The sequence below is a fragment of the Molothrus ater genome, chromosome 27 (genome assembly GCF_012460135.2).
Source record: "Molothrus ater isolate BHLD 08-10-18 breed brown headed cowbird chromosome 27, BPBGC_Mater_1.1, whole genome shotgun sequence".
NCBI classification, from domain to species: Eukaryota; Metazoa; Chordata; class Aves; order Passeriformes; family Icteridae; genus Molothrus; species Molothrus ater.
In genome coordinates this window covers 3,904,458-3,923,236 of record NC_050504.2, presented here as the reverse complement: position 1 = coordinate 3,923,236, position 18,779 = coordinate 3,904,458, and the positions used below count along the sequence as shown (strand labels likewise).

General features: G+C 50.0%; 3 protein-coding genes across 4 annotated transcripts; 1 reads left to right on the top strand and 2 right to left on the bottom strand.

The window, feature by feature from the left end:
* Positions 1-2,676: 2,676 nt before the first annotated feature.
* PSME3 (proteasome activator subunit 3) lies at positions 2,677-8,837 on the bottom strand. Its single transcript, XM_036399067.2, has 11 exons — positions 8,711-8,837; positions 8,143-8,175; positions 7,780-7,842; positions 7,270-7,374; positions 6,938-6,986; positions 6,242-6,354; positions 5,713-5,781; positions 5,435-5,502; positions 5,047-5,101; positions 4,788-4,874; positions 2,677-4,384 (listed from the first exon to the last, which is right to left on the bottom strand). The coding sequence occupies exons 1-11, from the start codon at positions 8,750-8,752 to the stop codon at positions 4,304-4,306; spliced, it is 765 nt and encodes a 254-aa protein (XP_036254960.1). The 5' UTR covers positions 8,753-8,837; the 3' UTR covers positions 2,677-4,303.
* A 151-nt stretch (positions 8,838-8,988) lies between these two features.
* BECN1 (beclin 1) lies at positions 8,989-13,653 on the top strand. Of its 2 annotated transcripts, XM_036399032.2 has the most exons (11): positions 8,989-9,145; positions 9,226-9,293; positions 9,372-9,430; positions 9,793-9,883; positions 10,145-10,281; positions 11,074-11,268; positions 11,461-11,607; positions 12,086-12,235; positions 12,326-12,386; positions 12,841-12,983; positions 13,263-13,653. In XM_036399032.2, the coding sequence occupies exons 1-11, from the start codon at positions 9,013-9,015 to the stop codon at positions 13,429-13,431; spliced, it is 1,353 nt and encodes a 450-aa protein (XP_036254925.1). In that variant the 5' UTR covers positions 8,989-9,012; the 3' UTR covers positions 13,432-13,653. The 2 variants fall into 2 exon arrangements, with proteins under 2 accessions (XP_036254925.1, XP_036254923.1); XM_036399030.2 differs by having other exon boundaries at positions 9,226-9,430.
* Positions 13,654-14,386: 733 nt separating this feature from the next.
* Positions 14,387-18,774, bottom strand: CNTD1 (cyclin N-terminal domain containing 1). The gene is made up of 7 exons (XM_036399066.2): positions 18,603-18,774; positions 18,443-18,518; positions 17,579-17,738; positions 17,001-17,163; positions 15,837-15,981; positions 15,336-15,432; positions 14,387-14,615 (listed from the first exon to the last, which is right to left on the bottom strand). The coding sequence occupies exons 1-7, from the start codon at positions 18,772-18,774 to the stop codon at positions 14,463-14,465; spliced, it is 966 nt and encodes a 321-aa protein (XP_036254959.1). The 3' UTR covers positions 14,387-14,462.
* Between the last annotated feature and the right edge of the window lie 5 nt (positions 18,775-18,779).

The following is an 18,779-nucleotide window of genomic DNA, read 5'->3' as shown; positions in this document are numbered from 1 at the left end:
AACACGGTGCCCATTTCATTTGGGGCACAGAGCAGCAGCTCTGCTGTCCTGGGTCAGGTTTGGAGCACAGAGCAGCAGCAGCTCTGCTGTCCTGGGTCAGGTTTGGAGCACAGAGCAGCAGCTCTGCTGTCCTGGGTCAGGTCTGGAGCACAGAGCAGCAGCTCTGCTGTCCTGGGTCAGGTTTAGAGCACAGAGCAGCAGCTCTGCTGTCCTGGGTCAGGTTTGGAGCACAGAGCAGCAGCTCTGCCGTCCTGGGTCAGGTCTGGAGCACAGCCAGGACATCCTGCTGCCTCCCAGGAACAGGACAAGTGTTCTGCTGCCACACACACCAGCAGAGCCAAGGTGAGACTGCAGCACAACCCCCACGGCTTCAGGACAAAGCTCAGTGGACTTTTCCTTTGAGAAGCACACAGAGAGATTGTTCAGGTTTGACTTCACCCCTTGGGTTTGCATCTGCAGCTCCTCAAAGCCACGGCTCAGGCTGCAATTACAGAAGGGCCCTTTCCAAGCAGCACAGCAGTAGTTTAGGAAAACTCCACAGGCCTTCCTGCCCCACAAATCACAACTCAACCCTGCAGCTGGGCTGAGAGAAATCCAGAAATAGACTGTGGGAACACTCCTGGTTCTCTCTGCATGTTGGGGGCTTGGAAAGAAAGAGAAACCCTAATCTGTACTGACATCCCCATGACAAAGCAACCACAGCACACACCCCAGGGCTGCTGGATAAGGATGGCAGCTTTCTGCTTTCTCCTGTGCCATGGAGGCCTTGTCTGATAACAGGGTTTTTAGTACTGTCTGTTTCTGCTGGACTTTTCCAGCTCTGTTTCAGAATAAATCAAACAACCCTAAATCCACCTCCATTTTGCAGTAGGAATTTGCGGAAGCAGAGTAATTAACTAAGCCTGCAGAGCCAGAACCTGTGTCAATAGCTGCCTGATGGGAAGCAATGAGGGATCTTTGGGGGCCGCACACACCATGGAATTGCTCTCCAAAAGGAGCCTGCAGCAGCTTAAAGCTAACCTAGAATTAAAGAAATTGCACGTCTCTGTAACTTGTAACTTGTTTATGACCTGCTCAGTGCACGTACTGCTGCCCACATGCCAGTCCCCCAGTGTGACCAGCCCATCACTGACCCACATCTCATGGAGAACTCACTTCCTACCCGTGTTTTATTCAGGCTATTTTGGCTAAAACCCATGTTCTATTTTGGCTACATGGCCGCTTTTAGGCACTGCCCATCTGATATTTGCTAAATTGCCCATATTCCCCAAACATAGCAAGGGAGATGGGAGTGCTGTTTTTCACGCACACAGAAAGGTACAGGTGGCAAAAAATAGCATCTGAAATTTACTGAAACCCAAACCAGATGCGGACAGGTTTTGTCTTGGGGAAAGGGCACAGGAGGAAAACCCCAACACTCCTAAACACCAGCAAGGCTTGAGGCTTGAGCAAGCCCCAAAGCAGAGCTCAGACTTTAGAAAGCTCCCACTCCCAATGCCTCACCTCAGGGGTCAGCTTATGCAAAGCACAACAGTGGGACCTGCCTGACCCTTCCTCCATTCCAGCTGTGCTGCTGGCAGTGCCTGTGGCTGCCCACAGCTGCTGAGCCATTATTCTCCTCCCCTGCATTAAGCTGGGATGTCTCAAGGGCTGGTGAAGCAGAGAGCCCTGACTGCACTCTGCAGCTGTTCCCACACAACAAACCCTCCCCTGCTCCCACAGATGAACCCCAATTCCTGCCAGCACCTGCCGAGACAACTGTCCTGGGTGCTCCATCCTCCCGTGGCACTGCTGGCTCCCTGGGAGCTCAGATTTTTTGACTGTGGTGAGGAGGAGCCCCTCAAGCTGCACCACACCAAGTCCTACCAGCAAGTCCTCCTTCCTTTGGGCTCTGCTCCAGCTGCCTTGGCCCTGGGATGTGTGTGTGGCTCAGTGCCCCCTCCCTGCAAGGGCCAGGCACCTGCAGGGCTTTCCCACACTGCAGGAACCTCCCTGCACAAGGGGCTGCTCCTGTTCCTGGGCAGCTGGAGCTGCCACAGCCAGAGCCCCAGTATGGAGCTGCTCCCAGGGCCTGTCACAGCCTCTGCTGGGCAGCAACCCCAAACAGGCACCAAACTCTGCACCCTCTGCTGGCTCAGAGGGGCTGCAGCCCTGCAGGACATCAGGAAAGTTTTGAGTGCCCCTTGAGAGGCCTCTGTGCCCCAGCAGGCAGGCAGGAACAGGATGATGCCCAGAAGAACAGAGGGCACTGTGGCTGGGGACAGCAGGGCAGCTGCCTCTGCTGGGTACCACACACAGGGAGCAGCCAGGAGCAAGAGTTGTGTGCCCCACAGAGACATCCAGGACAGCCAAGAGACACCTGCCCAAAGGACAGAGAAAGCCTGGAGCAACTGCAGGCTCAGAGAAACACCACACCTGTTTGAACTGGGACAGCCCAAGTCCCGCACTGGGCTGAGATGGGACAGATTCCATCAAACCCAAGCCCATGGGTAAAATCATGCCCAGTGTGAGGTATTGCTGATGGAACAGAAACAACCTGCACAGCAGATTAGTTTATAACAAAGAGGAATGAAAAGAACGAAGGGAAGGAGCAACTGAATGTGAGAAAGGCAGAACCAGAACTGGACACTAAAAGTGCATGGCCTAAGAGCCCAGCATCACACACAGGGGGCTGCCTTGAAAGAATTCCAAGTACCTCATTTTAATTTCTTGACATGGTAAAAGTTTACATAGGTTCATCTGGCAAAGAAAGCTGAACAAATTAAAAGGAATCAATACAAAGAAACACAAGGGGAAGTGCTGCTCCCAGACAGCAGCTCAACGCAGTTGGTTTGTTACTGAATATTTATTAGCGGGAAGACTAAGAGTTGACTTAACTACAAACAACAACAGAAGAGTCTATAGCAAGGGCCAGCAGCCCCCCATACTCTGGGCAAATCCCTGGGAAACCAGCAAGAGACAACATGGCTCTTAGATGTGGAAGCAGAGAAAAAAAAAAAAAAAAACAAAAAAACAAACCTAAAAACAAAGTAAAAAAAATAAGGGAAGAAAGTTCATTCCATTTGTCACTGTTGTTACAATGAGATTAACACAACTCTTAAGGCTACTGCACAATAAGAATATACAGGTGTAACAGCGAGACCTGGGAAACAGCAAGGTTCCTGAAACAAATGATTTAACGTTCCCTGATTAAGGGACTTAAGTAGAAATACTATAAATAAGAAAATTTTGAAGCCTGCAGCGTTATGGGCCCACTTGCCACACACAAAAACCGACGCAGTACAACCAGTCATTCCCAAGGGGGTTTGTAATGGACCACGAAATGTTCTGGCAGCTTGGAGGAGTCACGAGGCACAGGAGTGTGCCCTTTGCAGGGGAAAGACTGCAAGGTCTGCAAGGTGCCAGGTGGGTATCAGCCACCCTCACCGTCAAGCACCAGCTGTGGCAGCCAGCCTGCTCTGCCCAGGCACCAGGAAGCACTGCCAGGGACAGGGGGACTCAGTCTGATCACATGCAGAGAGATATTTTAGGACTTTAGCATCAGATCTCCAGCCCCTCCCTTCCCTCAGCCCAGGCAAAAGCAGCCCATGCTGAAGGGGCAACTGGGATGTATGTGAAGGAACATTGGTTTTAGTCAAGAAAGTGGCTCTAGTCAAATGGCAGAAGCCACCTGAGCTCATGACAGCCAGGACAGCACCAGCTCTAGTTCCAAGCATTTGCCTCATGCTCTGCACTGATCCAGACAGGAGTGGTGAGGCAGAGCCCTGTGGGGCAGGCTGAAAGGGAGTGCAGATGGCTCAGTGGCACCAGAGCACAGCTGCCAAGGGGCAGGGTCCCTGATCAGTGCAGAGCTGGTGGCAGAGGGGCCTGGCCACAGCCAGCAGTGGGGACAGAGCTTCCCTGCTGTGGCACTGCCAGGCTGCCCTTGTGCTGGGCTGTCTGCCCTGCTCCAGAGACCCCAGTGCAGCCACCAGACAAGAGATGGGACAGGACAAGGGCTTGGTCTATAGTGTTGTTCCCACTCAGGTAGGAAGCAAGGCATGAAGGAATGTCCCTGCCTGGCTGCAGCAGCCTCTGGGGCGGCCAATGCAGCATGGCCTCTACTACCAGTGACTAGAGGAAGAGGGAGAGCTCCTGAGACCTGAACAAAACCAATCACAAAACTAGGCAAGAATTTCTTTAGAGTTTAACTAAGAATGCAATACTATTTCCAGCCAGTTTCCCATCTCGATAGTCACGTAACAAACCAAGGCAATGACGGTCTTTAGTTGACTGAACAGTTCTCAAGTTCAAACGTTGACACTTAATAGAGGGTCTCAGCATTGCTGCTCCGAGGCCTCTTGATCTTCTCGATGTTTTTAAGGATCATGTCATGCAAAGTGACCTGCAAAAAGGAAGAACAGGACTCAGACAGGAAGCCAGCCATCCAGCTTCCACCATAAGCACTGGTTACCACAGCAGCACCACCCTCAACCCTTGTGTGCAACCACACACCTGGTTAAGGTAAGGCCTTCCTTCAGCCAGACCTTACAGAAACCAGTATATAGAATACCAAAAACATTCACTCAGAAACCCTAGGATTGCCTTGTACCGCATGAAGAGCTGAGGATCAGATTCTCACAAATATTTAGCACTATGGCCCTGTGAGCACTGCTGGAAACATCTGCATTTCTGAGAGATGGTGGAGAAACACTTCACTGGAGGCAAAGTGGGAAGCAGGCAGGCTCAGGGGGAAAGGGCAGAGGAGCAGCAGCAGGAGCACAGTGTGACTGTGTGCTTTCACTCACATATTGATTTCTCAGCTCTGAAATGATGAGGCGCAGACTAATGTACTCCTTCTCGTCGATCTCCGTCACGGTGCGGCGATAATCCTCCTGTGGGGCACACACAGCTCAGCCCAGGCTCCCACAAAGCACCCCAGCCTCAGCTCAATCCTCACAGGATCCCCTCCTCCTCCCCCAGCACCCTCAGCTCAGACAGGACAGTCACGAAGCAGCTCAGAGTCCCAGCATCAACATGGAAATCTGCACGTCCCCGCTGACTTACCACATGAGGGTACTTGGCTATTTTGGAAACCAACTTTGCTCTTGTGATATAGTATCTGGCAGGGAAAGAGAGACATTAAAGCTCAGATAAATAACCAGGATTATATTCAGGTCCAAGCTGCCCTCTAACAACAGCTGGAGAACCCTTCCCAAAAACATTATTCTTCTAAGGAGATCCCAAAAAAGATCCCAATAAAGCTGTTTTGGAAACCAACTTTGCTCTTGTGATAGAGTATCTGGCAGGGAAAGAGAGAGATTAAAGCTCAGATAAACAGCACCAGGATTATTTTCAGGTCCAAGCTGCCTTGCACAACAGCTGGAGGACCTTTCCTAAAAACATTCCTCTTCCAAGGAGATGCCAAAACAGAAGTCTGCTCTTGCATGCCCACCTAGAAATCTGGTCCAGGTAAGATGCTGCCTCACTCTCCACAGTCCGAAGCTCAGCAACTGTTTCTTCCTGCAGGGGAGACAAGGAAAGTTACCTCCAGTAGGCTGCTGCTGGCCTTCAGGGCTCAGGAAGCACTGTCTCAGCAGCACCACATCAAGTGCAGGTTTGGGTTTTGAAATCTAAGCCAACCCCATGACTGCAGCTGCTGGATATCATGAACTGAAGGATTCAGAGGAAGCCCAGAGATCCAAGCCCCTGGAGCAGACAGCAGTGCCTTACCTGAATAGAAACACCAAAGTTGTTCCCATCCTCTATCCTGGGAATGAGAAGCTGCACCCACATTTTGACCTGCAGTGGAGAGATCACAGCACTGACCAATGCCAACATCTGCACAAAGATTTCTCTCAGGAACGCCAGCAAAAGCTCCCAGGACCCTGCCTTTGCAACAGAGCTCATGATCAACTGCTGCAGGTCCCTTATGCCCCTCTAATACTTCCAAGATCATTTCCCACATGGCTGGGATGCCATGCAAGCCAGCACAGGCCCAGCTTCCCATGGAAAGCTCTCCTCACCATGCCACAGGAGCTCCTGGCAGGAGTCTGTGCCTGGGCAAAAGAAGGGCAAGGCAAAGCCTCATGAGGCTGATAACAGACATCCTTCTCCTTCAGGTGAACCACAGAGCTCCCCAAGGGTTTCAGCTGCCAGACAGGACAAAGCCCTGCCTTTCCTCATCTGCAGCACAGAGGGACCTGCTCCTCCCCTGCAGGAGTAAAACCACCCCTCTGCCTGCCCCTTGCTCCAGGCTCACCGTATTGCACTTCTCAATGAGCAGCCTGATCTCTGGTTTCACTTTCTCAATGATGTCCACCAGCTGCTGGTTGCTCTTCAGCATCCCATTGGGCATCACAAACACTTTGGTACCTGTGGCAGAGACAAACCCTCAGGGTCAGGGATTCACAGCAGCAGCTGCACCAGGGCTGGACCAAGGGGCCACCTGAGCCTCACTCAGCTCCCACCAAGGCCAGAAAGGGGCTGAGCCAGGCTGTGGATACCTGCAGGGAAAGGGAAATGGAACAAGCAGTGACCACAAGGGGAGGAAAGGAGAGAACACAGAGCAGGACGAGACTGAAGAGCTCGAGGATGCTGAGCACAAAGAGTTTCCTGGTGCACAAGAAGTTTCTGTCTCAGCTTAATGCAAAGCCTGGAATGTTCTTCCAGACAAAGAGAGGAACTGCACAGAGCCACCAGGAGTTCAGCAGCCTCTGTCAGCAGGCCAGGATCCAGCCAAGCACTACTTATGTCTATCAGAGAAGTACTAATTATGCTTCTAAGAGCTGGAACCTGACTCCTCCACATCAAAACATCTGTAGGTCAGGCTCTGGCCTGCATGAGCAGCAGCTGCTGTCAGGGCAGGGCAAGTGGGGCTTGCACAATTTGCATCTCCAAGGCTCAGTGCAGCAGTTCAGGGGGCAGGCAGCAATACAAGGGACTTGGGGAGTCTTACCCTGAAAGGTCTCTTCGTGGTCTTCCAGCTTCCTCTTTTTCATATTTGGCTAAAATATACAAAATGTTTTACTCGCAAACTAATTGTAAGCTGTAGAAATGTTGTAAAGGAAACAAAAAATAAAAAGGAAAACTTAGAGCCCTGGTTTCTGAGCACTCTTCCTTAAATCCTAGGAAGAGCTGCAGAGCAGTGTTAGCTCCAGGCTTGAGAGATCAATCTCTAACAGCCCCTGAGCCAAGGCCTGGTATTAAATAAGAATATCCAACCCCAGCAGAGAGCAAACCATGCAGTTTGAACAGGAGCTGGGATCACAGCCAGGAGAGTAACCTTACCCCATCCAGTCCATCATGGCTGTTGGTGAGAAGAATTGGGTCAGGCACTGGGAGGTTCATGTCCGAGTGGATCTGAGTCAGATCATGAATATTCAGGATGGGTTCCTGCAAAATAAAGCAGATTTGTTACTTGATCACGAGCTAACAAATTCTGCCACACCAAACACAAGAAGAGAAAAGATTCAGGCCTCCTTTTTGTCCAAAATTAGCATGAATGAAGATAAAAAGCCTGGAAATAGACTGTGGAATCCCTACCCATGAGTCCAGGCCATGATGTCCCTGTGAGAGCCCAACACTGCCAGGGACAGCCCAGTGGGGAGAAAAATAAATGTGAGAGATCACAGAAAGCAAACTGCACAAGACAGCACCCCTCCAGAGCCAAGAGCACTGCAGCTGCTGCCTTGTGTCCCTGCAGCAAGGGGAGATGCTCAGAAAACAGCCCTGGAGAGACCTGCCACAACACTTTCAAAACGTAGCTGCAAGTGGAAAAGGATACGAGGCACACCCTACCTTAAGGAATCCATCGAGTTCTAACAGCTTCTTTGGAAAAAAGTTTGCTACGAGGTCTTCAGCCTAAGAGAGAAAGAAAGAACAGTAATGTGCAAGAAGGCCACGTGGCTCCCACCAGCAGGCAAGAACAGCAGGGAAATCATCTGTGCACAAGCAGGAAACAAAGAGAACCCCAGTGCTTCCTGCTGCCAACACCAAACAAAGCCCAGGTGAGAAGAAAGCCACGGGGTTCAGGAGGCTCACAGCAGGGAGAGGGCATCAGTTGGGTGCTGCTGAGCTTCCAGGGCAGGCCCAACCCACGGCTGAGTGTGTCAGAAAGATAAGGCCAAAAAAACCCATTCCTGCTCGGCCCATGGCACTCACCTCACTCGTGATCCGCTCCCTGAAGGAGTCAACCTACAGAACGAAACAGGGACACGTCAGGGTGGCTCTGAACAGCCGGGGAGGCCGCGCTGAGCCCCGCATGACCCTCCCGGCTCAGCTCCCGCTCTCCCGGGGGACCGGGAGGAGCCCGCCAACAGCGAGCGGGGGCTGCCCGGAGCGGCTCCGTCCGCCCGCCCCGACCCCGGGCGCTGCAGGGAGCTGGAAACCGGGAGAGAAGATCCTCAGATCCTCCGGGCCGCCCCCCGGGGCACACGGGCCCAGCTCGGGGGCGGCCGCAGCCCAGCCCCGGCCGCATCCCCGCCCCCGGCGCTGCAGGGCCGGGCGGGGGTGGAGACACCGGGGTCCCGTCGGGGCGGGCAGGCCGCGCTCGGCGGCCGGGTTGGAACGGCCGGGAGGCACCGTGGGGCGGCCCCAAGCCCGCCCCGCCCCGGGCCGGCGCCAGCAGAGCTCGGTGCGGGCCGGCGGGGCGGAGGCGGCCGCCGAGCGGGGCCGGAGCGGGGCCGGGCGAGGCCAGGCGGGGCGGGGCGAGCGGCGGGGCCGGGCGCACCTTGAGCTTCACCTCCGGGTCCACCTTGAGCAGCGAGGCCATGGCGGGTCCGGTCTCGGGGCCGCTCCGCTTCCCCGGGGCCCACACCGGAAATGACCTCACGCCGCTAGCCCGCCAATGCCGCGCGCGCCCGCCGCCCGCGTGACCGGCCCCCACCGCGCGCGCGCACGCACGCGCCGCCAGCTCCCGGCAGCTCCAGCGCCGCCCGGGGCGGGGACACCGAAAATGGCGGCGCCGGGACCGCGCCCCCGCCTGCGTCACATCCGGCGCGCGGCGATGGCGGAGCGCGCGCGGGCGGCGCGATGGAGGCAGCGCGGGCGGGTGGCACCGGCGGCACGGCGCACGTCAGCTTCGTGTGCCAGCGCTGCTGCCAGCCGCTCAAGCTCGACACCTCCTTCAAGGTGCTCGACCGCCTCACCATCCAGGAGCTCACCGGTACCGGGCGCCGTGGGGTTGGGTGGGCGGCCGGGGCTCGGGCCTAGGCCCGGGCCTGGCTGACGCCGTCTCTCCCACAGCCCCGCTGGTGAGCGCCGCCCCGGCCAGGCCCGGGGACCTGCACGAAGAGGAGAGCGCCCTCACGGAGGTACGGCGGGTCCGGCGGCGGGGCTCGGCGGCAGCAGCTCCCCCGGGCCTGCCGGTAATGGTGTTTCCTTGTCTCCAGGAAGCTTTCGTGGAGAACCGGCAGGATGGCGTGTCCAGGAGGTTCATCCCGCCTGCCAGGTACAGCCACAGTCCCGCCAGGCCCGGCCCAGCTGGGAGCCTGTCCTCTCCTCCGAGCTTGAGCCTGTGCTGCGGCAGCGCCTCAGAAATGTCCCCCCATGCGGCTGGATCACACTGAATAGCTCGTGTGAGCCCCCAGAGCTTCCCCTGCGGGATCCCCGTGGCCCTCGGGCTCCTTTTCACACAGAACTGCACAGTCCTTGGGGCACTGTGGGTCAGCAAACTTGACAGAGCCCCCAAAACACGGGTTTCCCCAGCCTCCTGCTCTCCCTTTTTCCCTGAGTCATCCCCAGATTGTGGTCTGGCGCTGGAGCTGCTTCCCCTCAGCACTTAGCACTCATGTCAGTAATGTTCTTTCCAAGAATGATGTCAACAGAAAGTGCCAACAGTTTCACGCTGATCGGAGAGGCCTCGGATGGTGGCACCATGGAAAACCTCAGCAGGAGACTGAAGGCAAGTGGGTCATGAGCTGGCAAACTCAGATCCTTTGGAACAGAGCTTCAGTTTTTCCTGATGCTCTGCAAAACTAAACTGCCAAGTTTCCCATAGCATTTACCAGCCTTAGAGAGGCTTGGTTGGTGAGTAGTTGAGCAGAGATAGATTCTTTTAATCAATATTTGGCCTGCAGAGAAGATTCCTGCTAACTGAAGCTGCTGAGAAGCAGCAGGCGGCTGCCTGTGGTTTCACTTGCACTGATGTGAGCCCTTCCTCCAGGTCACTGGCGACCTCTTTGACATCATGTCTGGGCAGACAGATGTGGATCACCCACTGTGTGAGGAATGCACAGACACTCTGCTGGACCAGCTGGACACACAGCTCAACATCACGGAGAACGAGTGCCAGAACTACAAGTGAGTGATGCAGAGATGACAGAACTGCTGTGGCTTGAGGCACAATCAGTGTGGATGATTTATTAAAAAATATGGATATTGATCTAGTACTGATACCCAATTGTGATGGACAAAAACTCTCTTAACAGTTTAGAGTTAGAAAGTGTATGTTTATTGTGGGATAGTTCCCAAATACACACCACAATTTACAGGTGATTACAGAGTCCTTTTATCTATACAAATATTGAATACCCAAAATACAAATGCATATTCATAACTTTGGTACATCCCACTCCCCACTTCATATGGTAATTAGTTCAAAAGCTATTAAGCATACAGAGTTTGTTCCTTGGAATGGGTCGTGGGTCCCAAAATGAGGAAGTAAATGAAGTCTTCCTCGTTCTGACCTTTCTGCCTTTTCAATGCAAATATGACAATTGAACCCTTGGTAGAACTCCCATACCCCGTCCTCAATTGGTTTCAGAACAGAGGAGACCACAATTGTCTTATGTTCCTAAAAGCCATTTATCAGTTTCTGTATTCTTCATTATAAACCCAGCTAACCAAACATTGTGTTGACAAGCAATGAATTATTAGTTAACTACTAACACTTAACTTCATCATGGCCTACCCATTTATTTTAATTAACTCAAATAAAGCTTATCTTTAACTAAAATCTTAACTCCTCTAAAATCTCTAAATTCCTTAAAGTTTATGTCTCATGGAGAGCTCAGGATTGACAAGAGCTGCAGGGGCTGCCAGTGCAGGACTTGCCAGGATACCTGTTCTGGCAATCCTGTTGTTCTCCTCTAGGAGATGCCTGGAGATACTGGAGCAGATGAATGAGGATGATAAAGAGAAGCTGCAGACAGAGCTGAAGGAGCTGGCACTGGAGGAAGAGCGGCTGATCCAGGAGCTGGAGGATGTGGAGAAGAACCGCAAGATTGTGGCTGAGGACTTTGAGAAAGTCAGGGCAGAGGCTGAGCGGCTGGAGCAGGAGGAGGCTCAGTGAGTTGCAGGGCTTGGAGGCAAAAAATAAATGAGAAACATGGAAATGGTGACATGAGAAACCTGTAAATGTGCCCAAATGCCAGGGGCTCGCTCTGTGCAGAAGGAAAGTGAGACCAAACTGGCCTGCAGAGCTGTCACTCTGAGGTAGAAGCCAGCACTCAGCACTTCTTGTCTTGTTTGTGCTCAAAGGTACCAGAAGGAATACTGTGAGTTCAAGAGGCAGCAGCTGGAGCTGGATGATGAGCTGAAAAGTGTGGACAACCAAATGCGCTATGCCCAGATGCAGCTGGATAAACTAAAGAAAACCAACGTGTTCAATGCTACCTTTCACATCTGGTAATGTGGACATTGGCACATTATATCCATTTCCTTGGAATCTGCAGTGTGAAGGTTTTTAAGTCACTGCATTTGATAGGAAAGGTACAAGCCAGCTCACAGTTACCTCCCAGCAAAGCAATGAGTGCCACCTGTCAGGAGTGGCAGCTGAGTGAATTGTGCCAGGCTGTGGGACTGGGAAATGGCTCCTTCACCAGTCCCAGAAACACTTTGGGAACCCTGTGCCATCCAGCAGTGACACTGGCATTAGAGTTCACAGAGCAGGCAGCTTGGAGGGGCTGGCTGGGGGGTTTTGTTGTGTTTTTATGAAAAAAAAGAAAGGGTTTGGTGTTTACATACACTTGTTAAGAATAGCCCCAAACCTTGTGCTTGGCTGGCACTGTGTGTGCTGTGCTCTTGGGACACAGCCCCTATTTGGTTATCAGGCCATGAGCTTTTCCCAGCCTAGGACATTTATTTATAATTCTTCTTATCACAGGCACAGTGGGCAGTTTGGCACAATAAATAACTTCAGGCTTGGCCGCCTCCCCAGCGTTCCTGTGGAGTGGAACGAGATCAACGCTGCCTGGGGGCAGACTGTGCTGCTGCTGCATGCCCTGGCCAACAAAATGGGCCTGAAGTTCCAGAGGTACCTGCAAATACCACACACAGGTCATTTATGACCCAGAGGGAGGCAGGCAGACTCAGGTGCCTGTGAATTCCGTCTCCTTTTTTTCAGATACCGCCTTGTCCCCTACGGTAACCACTCCTATTTGGAGTCCCTCACAGACAAATCCAAGGTAAGGGATCCCATACAAACCATGGGACATTGATCTTGAGTGCCAGAGCCCTGGTCACACTAGGGATGCAGGAAACAAAGCTTGGTCTCTGTGGATTTGGAGTCCAGGAAAGCTGTGGCTGCCCCAGCTCCTCCAGCATGGTGACATCTCACATCCTTCATGAAGCCACCGGTGCTGCCAGCCAGCAGTGTTAAAACTGACAGAACTGTTGAATAGGCAGAGGCATGCTTTGGGGTGATTGGCAGGCAAATGGCATGATTTGGGGTTGGTAGAAGTCAGGAAAATACACCTGCATGTGGTAGGCACTTGCACGAAACCAAGTCACGCCTGCCCTGTGCCACAAGCCATTTCTCAGCATCCCATGACAAATGTAAGCCTCACATGAGGTTAAAAAGCTGCAGTGACCCTATCAAAAACAAGTGCTTGCTGTTCCTGATAGAAATCTCTTTTCCAGGAGCTTCCCCTGTACTGCTCTGGAGGCTTGAGGTTCTTCTGGGACAATAAGTTTGATCACGCCATGGTGGCATTCCTGGACTGTGTGCAGCAGTTCAAGGAGGAAGTGGAGAAAGGTGAAACTCGGTTTTGTTTGCCTTACAGGTGAGTGTTGCCACAAAACTGTCAAATTCAGCCCTGTGTGCTCTTCCTAGCATTGTTTCAGCCCTGATTTTTCAGAAATCATCTGCAATTCTTTATGATGTGTTTGATAGTTTCATTGAAACTTCAAGCCAGCCCCTTGGGTGGAGTCCTGAGGCTTGCTCAAATCCCTTTAAAAACAGGATAGTGTTACTGTCAGATTTAATATGTAGCACTTGGTGTCATTCTGAGGCTCAATGCTTGCAGTGGGAATACACTAATTAAAGCTTGTGTGTGATACAGGATGGACGTGGAGAAAGGAAAGATCGAAGACACAGGTGGCAGTGGTGGCTCTTACTCAATTAAAACACAATTTAACTCTGAAGAGCAGTGGACAAAAGCACTAAAATTCATGTTAACTAACCTGAAATGGGGCCTGGCCTGGGTCTCATCCCAATTCTATAACAAGTAACTGTGATCTGAACTTGGCCTGGCAGCCATGGAGTGTCTGCATTGTGTTGGAGAAAGGCAAATGAAGATGTCTCTTAATATTAACCAGTACAAAATGTTTACAATACCAAAAATCCACAAGACACTTTATTTACAATGCCATTATTACAAGTAGTTTGTAGAAAAGCAATATGCAAAATTGTATCCTTGAGTTGAACAGAATAAAAGCCAGCTATTAAAAGGATTCTAAACTGTTATCTTTGGGGTTTATGGCCATGCACATAAATCATTGTCAAATGAGCATCAGTTTGATGCTGCTCTGTTACAGCTAATGCAAGGTTGAAAAAGCAGGACATTACAAACACAGGGAATAATGTGGGAAAACTGCCAGAACTCTTCCTGGTCATTAAAGAGTTTAAAATAAAGTATTTTCTAAGTCATATCAGCACTTCTTTGTGCTACTGCACTTAAAAAGGTTTGATACCATTACAGCACTGTAATCCCTCCTGCAGGCTGTTCCTGCAAAGGGCAGTGCTGAGGAAACAATGCAATTATTCCAGGTGTTTCCAGCCAGCAGTGCCTGGCACAGCACAGACCCCTGGCATTGGCAGGGACAGCCAGGCTGGGCACTGCTGTGGTGACAGTCACAGTGCTGGCACAGAGGGGACAATGCCAGGCAGCTGGGACAGGGGTTTTATAAAAGCAGCAGGAGGAGACAGCAGCCCCATTTGTGAGAGCTGGTCCCACCAGCCATGGCAGCACCTTTCAAACACAACCACTCTGAGGGATCTCTGATTAGAGGGAGCTTAGATTCAAAACTTAAATATGCAGCTTTTACAATAAAGCTTTTAGGGCATTTCTAAACACTGTGGTGCTGTTGAGCCTCCTTCCAGAGCATGACTGTGATGCCCAGGAGGACGAGCTTTGCTAATTAACACATGACAGAATTCAGGTAACCCTGAGCTGTGCTGGGCAGTGACACAGAGCAGGCACAGTTGTCAGCAGTGTGACAGCTCCTGCTGCTGGGCCAGTGACTGGATGGACAGGATGGTTCTATTTCTGAAGAGGAATTCTGTCCTGAGGAGATTTGGTGCCACGGTGCTGCTTGGGGGTGGTGCTGCCAACGATGCGCCTCACCACGGCGTAGGAGAACTCCAGGATGCTCTGGGGAGTAATGCCAGTGATGCAGTTTAAATGCTCCACAGCCTGGAAAAAAAAGAAAAGATCACCTAAATCTACGAGTTTACAGACTGACAAGAGTAACTGCTCTACCTGCCAGTGAGGCATTGCCTGTGGGGTTTTGTTCTGCCTGTGAAGCACTAAAGGTGAGGACACTTGTAGGAATGTGCCCCCTGTTGAAGGAGTGACAAAATTATTCCTTGTCTGCTTAAAAAGGCAAAAAGCCCAGAAGTTTCTCTCCCAATTTGGTACAAAAGATACCTCATAAAACCTTTGGGACCTCACCTCAGACCTGGGGCTGTCCAACTGGACAGAGGCCAACAGGGCCAGCCTAGGTAATTCACTAGGAAAGGAAGAGAACAAAGGAAATAATTGCTTTTGTGGGGTGTTTTAGCAGGAGCAAGAACCTCTTCCCCCTAACTCAGTTTTTCTCTGTAAGAGTTTTGTTATTTTGCCTTTTATTAAACCTTTTTCTATTTCCAACACTACCTCAAAAGCCACCCTGCTAGCTAAACTATCTTAAGTGTAACGAGTTTCTCTAAGAGCTCATAAAACCTAACTCAAAAAGCAACACATCAAACACCAGTGCCAGCACACAGCCCTGACAGAAACCCACAAAATACTTTGTGCTAAAAGACAGAGGTGTCCCCTCCCAGTGCAGCCCCAGTTGCTGTGCTGGAACCACCACAGATAAACCACCTTGGCACTGTGTTCCTGTGGAGCCAACGCCTTCAGCAGTGACTGTACCTGCTCCCAGCGCCCGGGGCTCAGGATGAACACACCTGTACTGATGACTCCAACAGCCAGGAGCATGAAATCTTCCTTCACTGTTAAAAACTTGGCTCTGAAGGAAGAAAAGTGTGTTCAGGTGTAAAACGTTGCTTCACAGTTCAAAAGCACCTGCTGTTGCAGCTGCCAGTGCCCAGGACATGTTGGTTTATTTAGGCCAGCCTGAATAAACCACTGGAACTGACAGTGACTGGATTTTAACCAAATGAAACATTTTCCTTGCCCTTGAAGCAGGTGTGGAAAAGCATGCTGCTTTGAACTGGTGTATTTAGAAACAATGATGAATGTCCCCACAAATTATTTTTTTAAATGGCATAATGAGAAATGCCCCAAAATGGCATAAATAGCAGCATATGCTATGCCCCAAAATAGCATACCTAGCAGCATATCCTGCTATTTATTAGCTTTTTCAAGGGTTTTCATTTCAAAGGGTTATTTTAAGTCCTTGTCAGGTCTTACATCTGCAGTTTGCTTGGTGTGGAGTTCTCAATGGCAATCTTCAGCAGGGTGTCATAGATGGTCTCTCTGGTCAGGTAGCAGAGGTCCAGCAGCTGCACACACAGCTGGTGTAAGGGTTTGGCAGGAAGCAAGCAGCCATTGTATCCTGGCAGAGATCACACCATCAGTGCCACGTTTTGGGTCGCTACATTGAGTCTTAGGCACCATAAGGGAGAGGGAATTCTGAGGACAACTGCCCCTGTCTCTGAGTGCCACAGGGTCCCTCAGCCTCAGTGTAATTTCACTCTGAAATTCAGGCTGGCAGAACTGGGCTGTGGTGGTACCAGGTCTTGGTTTCTCTGGGTCTGGATTGAAGGCACTTGAGACAGTAATTCATGTTCAGACTCAAGTGTTTATTATTTCTTATCAGTAAAACAGTCTCACTGCTGTGAGTTCTGCAGTCTTTCATCAGAAGGCACAAAATGGCCAACAATCTCTGGTTCCAAGGTCTTTTAAAACTAAACTATCCAATTAAGAACTGACACCTAGATTATTTTCCCTTTTAACCCAATAACTGTTCCCAATGTGGACTTTTCTGCTCAATTATAAAATGCCACCCAAACCCACGGAGAAGGAGGAAGAAGAAGCATGAAGAAGAAACCCAGGATGACACCCTGTGCCCTCCATCTTGCTTCCATCCACAGCACACTAAAAATCCCAAAACCTCAATTTCTCACCAAGTGATGCACCTACACTGCTCTCTATAATCTGTTTCACACTTTTGTGGATTCCAGTCTATCTTGAAGTCTGGGAAACTTTCTCCATGAGTGAGGGTCAAAGTCAGTGCTCCCCTGAGGGTCAGGGCACCCCAGAGCAGACAGAGAAATATTCCCTGGTGGCCTGGGTTTCCACACTGGGCCAAGAAAATAGTGAGTGATTGTAGAAAATGTGGCCTGGCACCACATTTGAGGGCTTTAAACTCTTAATATTTTACTGAATGAGTCATGGCTGGCTGTCCAACAACATTCTACAAAGGACAAAGTTCTCATCTAAAAAGTGAAGCTCTGGACAATCTGAACAGTTCCACATGCAAAAAATCTGTAATATGAGACATTTCAGAGCAGCAACAGCTCTATGACCCTACTAAAAAACTTCCTTCCCATTCTCCCTGACTGATACTCTCACCTAGAACCTCCAGGAGCAATTCCACATAGGCCAAGGGGGTTGACACATTGATGTGGAAGTGCAGAGTGTTTAAAACAGCAAGCTCTGACTCCAGCAATTCCTGTTTAGTGTAGGAGTATTTTATGGATTGCAGAAATGTTAAAGCTGTGTCACTGGTCACTCTCTGAAGAAGAAAAAGAGACAAAATGTCTTCCAGGCAGTAAGGTAGGAACAAAGTGCTGTCACCTCTCTGCTCCTGCTGAGCACCAGTCTGAGCTGGCATGGGAAATCCAGCTCTGACCTTCCCCACAGGTTTCAACTCAACAAACCATCCCCAGGCAGGTGTGGGCACACAATTTTTGACAACCACAGGGCTGAGATTTTCCTGTTTTTTCCCCCCTCCCACCCCAGAACTGGGAACACTTCCCAGCAAATTGTTACTGGGTGAGCAGCAATTCACCTACCCTAAAGGGAATGTGGTGTCCTTGGCATCTCATTATCACTACTGACTTCCAAAAAGGAAATCTATTTTTAAGAGAGATTGATACACTGCAGATTTAACCATGGTCCTAAAGCAAGGACAGGCTGAGCTGGCTTACACTGTAGTGCAGAGAGAGTTTGCTGGCAAGCTGAACACAGGACACGAGTCTCAGGACAAAGGTGTTGGTGATCTGATCCCTGACAGAGCTCCAGCTGCTCCTCTGGCCTTGTGTGCTCCCTCTGTCATCACACATCTGCTCTACCTGCTTGATCATGAACCTACAAAAGCCACAATTGCTCAGAGAATGGTTCTGGCTGCTGAGGAAAAGGAACAAAGGCAATTCCACATGCATGTATATATCACATATATATAATATATACATATATATGTGTATATAGATATATATTTTTATATATATTATATATACATGTATGTATATATATACGTGTATATATAATATATATTGTATATATATAATATATACAACATATAATATTATATATATTATACATCTTTATATAAATAATATATATAATATATATTTATAGATATATATCTATTATATACATTATAATAGATATTATATACTATACTATATACATTATATTGTATATAATGTATATTGTATACAATATATAATATATATTGTATACAATATACAGTATATAATATATAGTACATATTATATATATTGTCTGTGTATATATACATACATAATATATATTATATATACATATATGTGTCTATATCTAATATATATATTATGTATATATTTTTTATATACATCTATATATTATGTATGTGTATATATATGTATGTATGTATATATAGGAGTATATGTACAAGTAATAATTCAGATTAAATGAAAGAGGAGACAAAGCTCATTAATCCTCTGTGGTTTTGGGACAGAGTGAAACAGGGCTGGGCAGTAAAACCCCATCAGGGGATGGGAATTGTGCTGAGTGTTTAGGACTCTCATTACCGTTCAAGTAACTCCACTGCCTGGTACCGTGTGGACTGGTCCAAGTGCCATTTTTCAGACAAAAGGAATATAAATTCTGCAAAAAGCACAGCAAGCACTCATTGCAGGCTCCCGAAGCTCGGTGTACAGCTGCCCCGGGAGCTGCTGTGCTGAGCCTCACCCACGATCCGCGTCTCTTTGAAACACCCAGCCTGCTCGTGCAGCTCGCTCAGGTACTGCTCGTTCTCCTTGGCCAAGTGGATCAGGGTGTCCTCGATAATTTCAGGAGCAACCCCACTGAACACGGGCTCTGAGTCACGGCCCCGGCCTCCCAGGGGCACCTGAGTCCCCATGGAGC

Bases quoted from the DNA above. Each gene is read 5' to 3' on its own strand.
- PSME3 (XM_036399067.2), bottom strand. From the start codon at position 8,752: ATGGCCTCGCTGCTCAAGGTGGACCCGGAGGTGAAGCTCAAG. The intron at 7,375-7,779 runs GTAGGGTGTGCC...TTTATTTTGCAG, and splicing joins AACTCGATGGATTCCTTAAG to GAACCCATCCTGAATATTCA. The intron at 6,355-6,937 runs GTAAGACTCCCC...TCTCTGCCACAG, and splicing joins CCACGAAGAGACCTTTCAGG to GTACCAAAGTGTTTGTGATG.
- BECN1 (XM_036399030.2), top strand. From the start codon at position 9,013: ATGGAGGCAGCGCGGGCGGGTGGCACCGGCGGCACGGCGCACGTCAGC. The intron at 12,236-12,325 runs GTACCTGCAAAT...CCTTTTTTTCAG, and splicing joins ATGGGCCTGAAGTTCCAGAG to ATACCGCCTTGTCCCCTACG. The intron at 12,387-12,840 runs GTAAGGGATCCC...TCTCTTTTCCAG, and splicing joins CCCTCACAGACAAATCCAAG to GAGCTTCCCCTGTACTGCTC.
- CNTD1 (XM_036399066.2), bottom strand. From the start codon at position 18,774: ATGGGGACTCAGGTGCCCCTGGGAGGCCGGGGCCGTGACTCAGAGCCC. The intron at 17,164-17,578 runs GTAAGCCAGCTC...TTTCTTCTTCAG, and splicing joins AACTCTCTCTGCACTACAGT to AGAGTGACCAGTGACACAGC. The intron at 15,982-17,000 runs GTGAGAGTATCA...GATCTCTGCCAG, and splicing joins ATTGCTCCTGGAGGTTCTAG to GATACAATGGCTGCTTGCTT.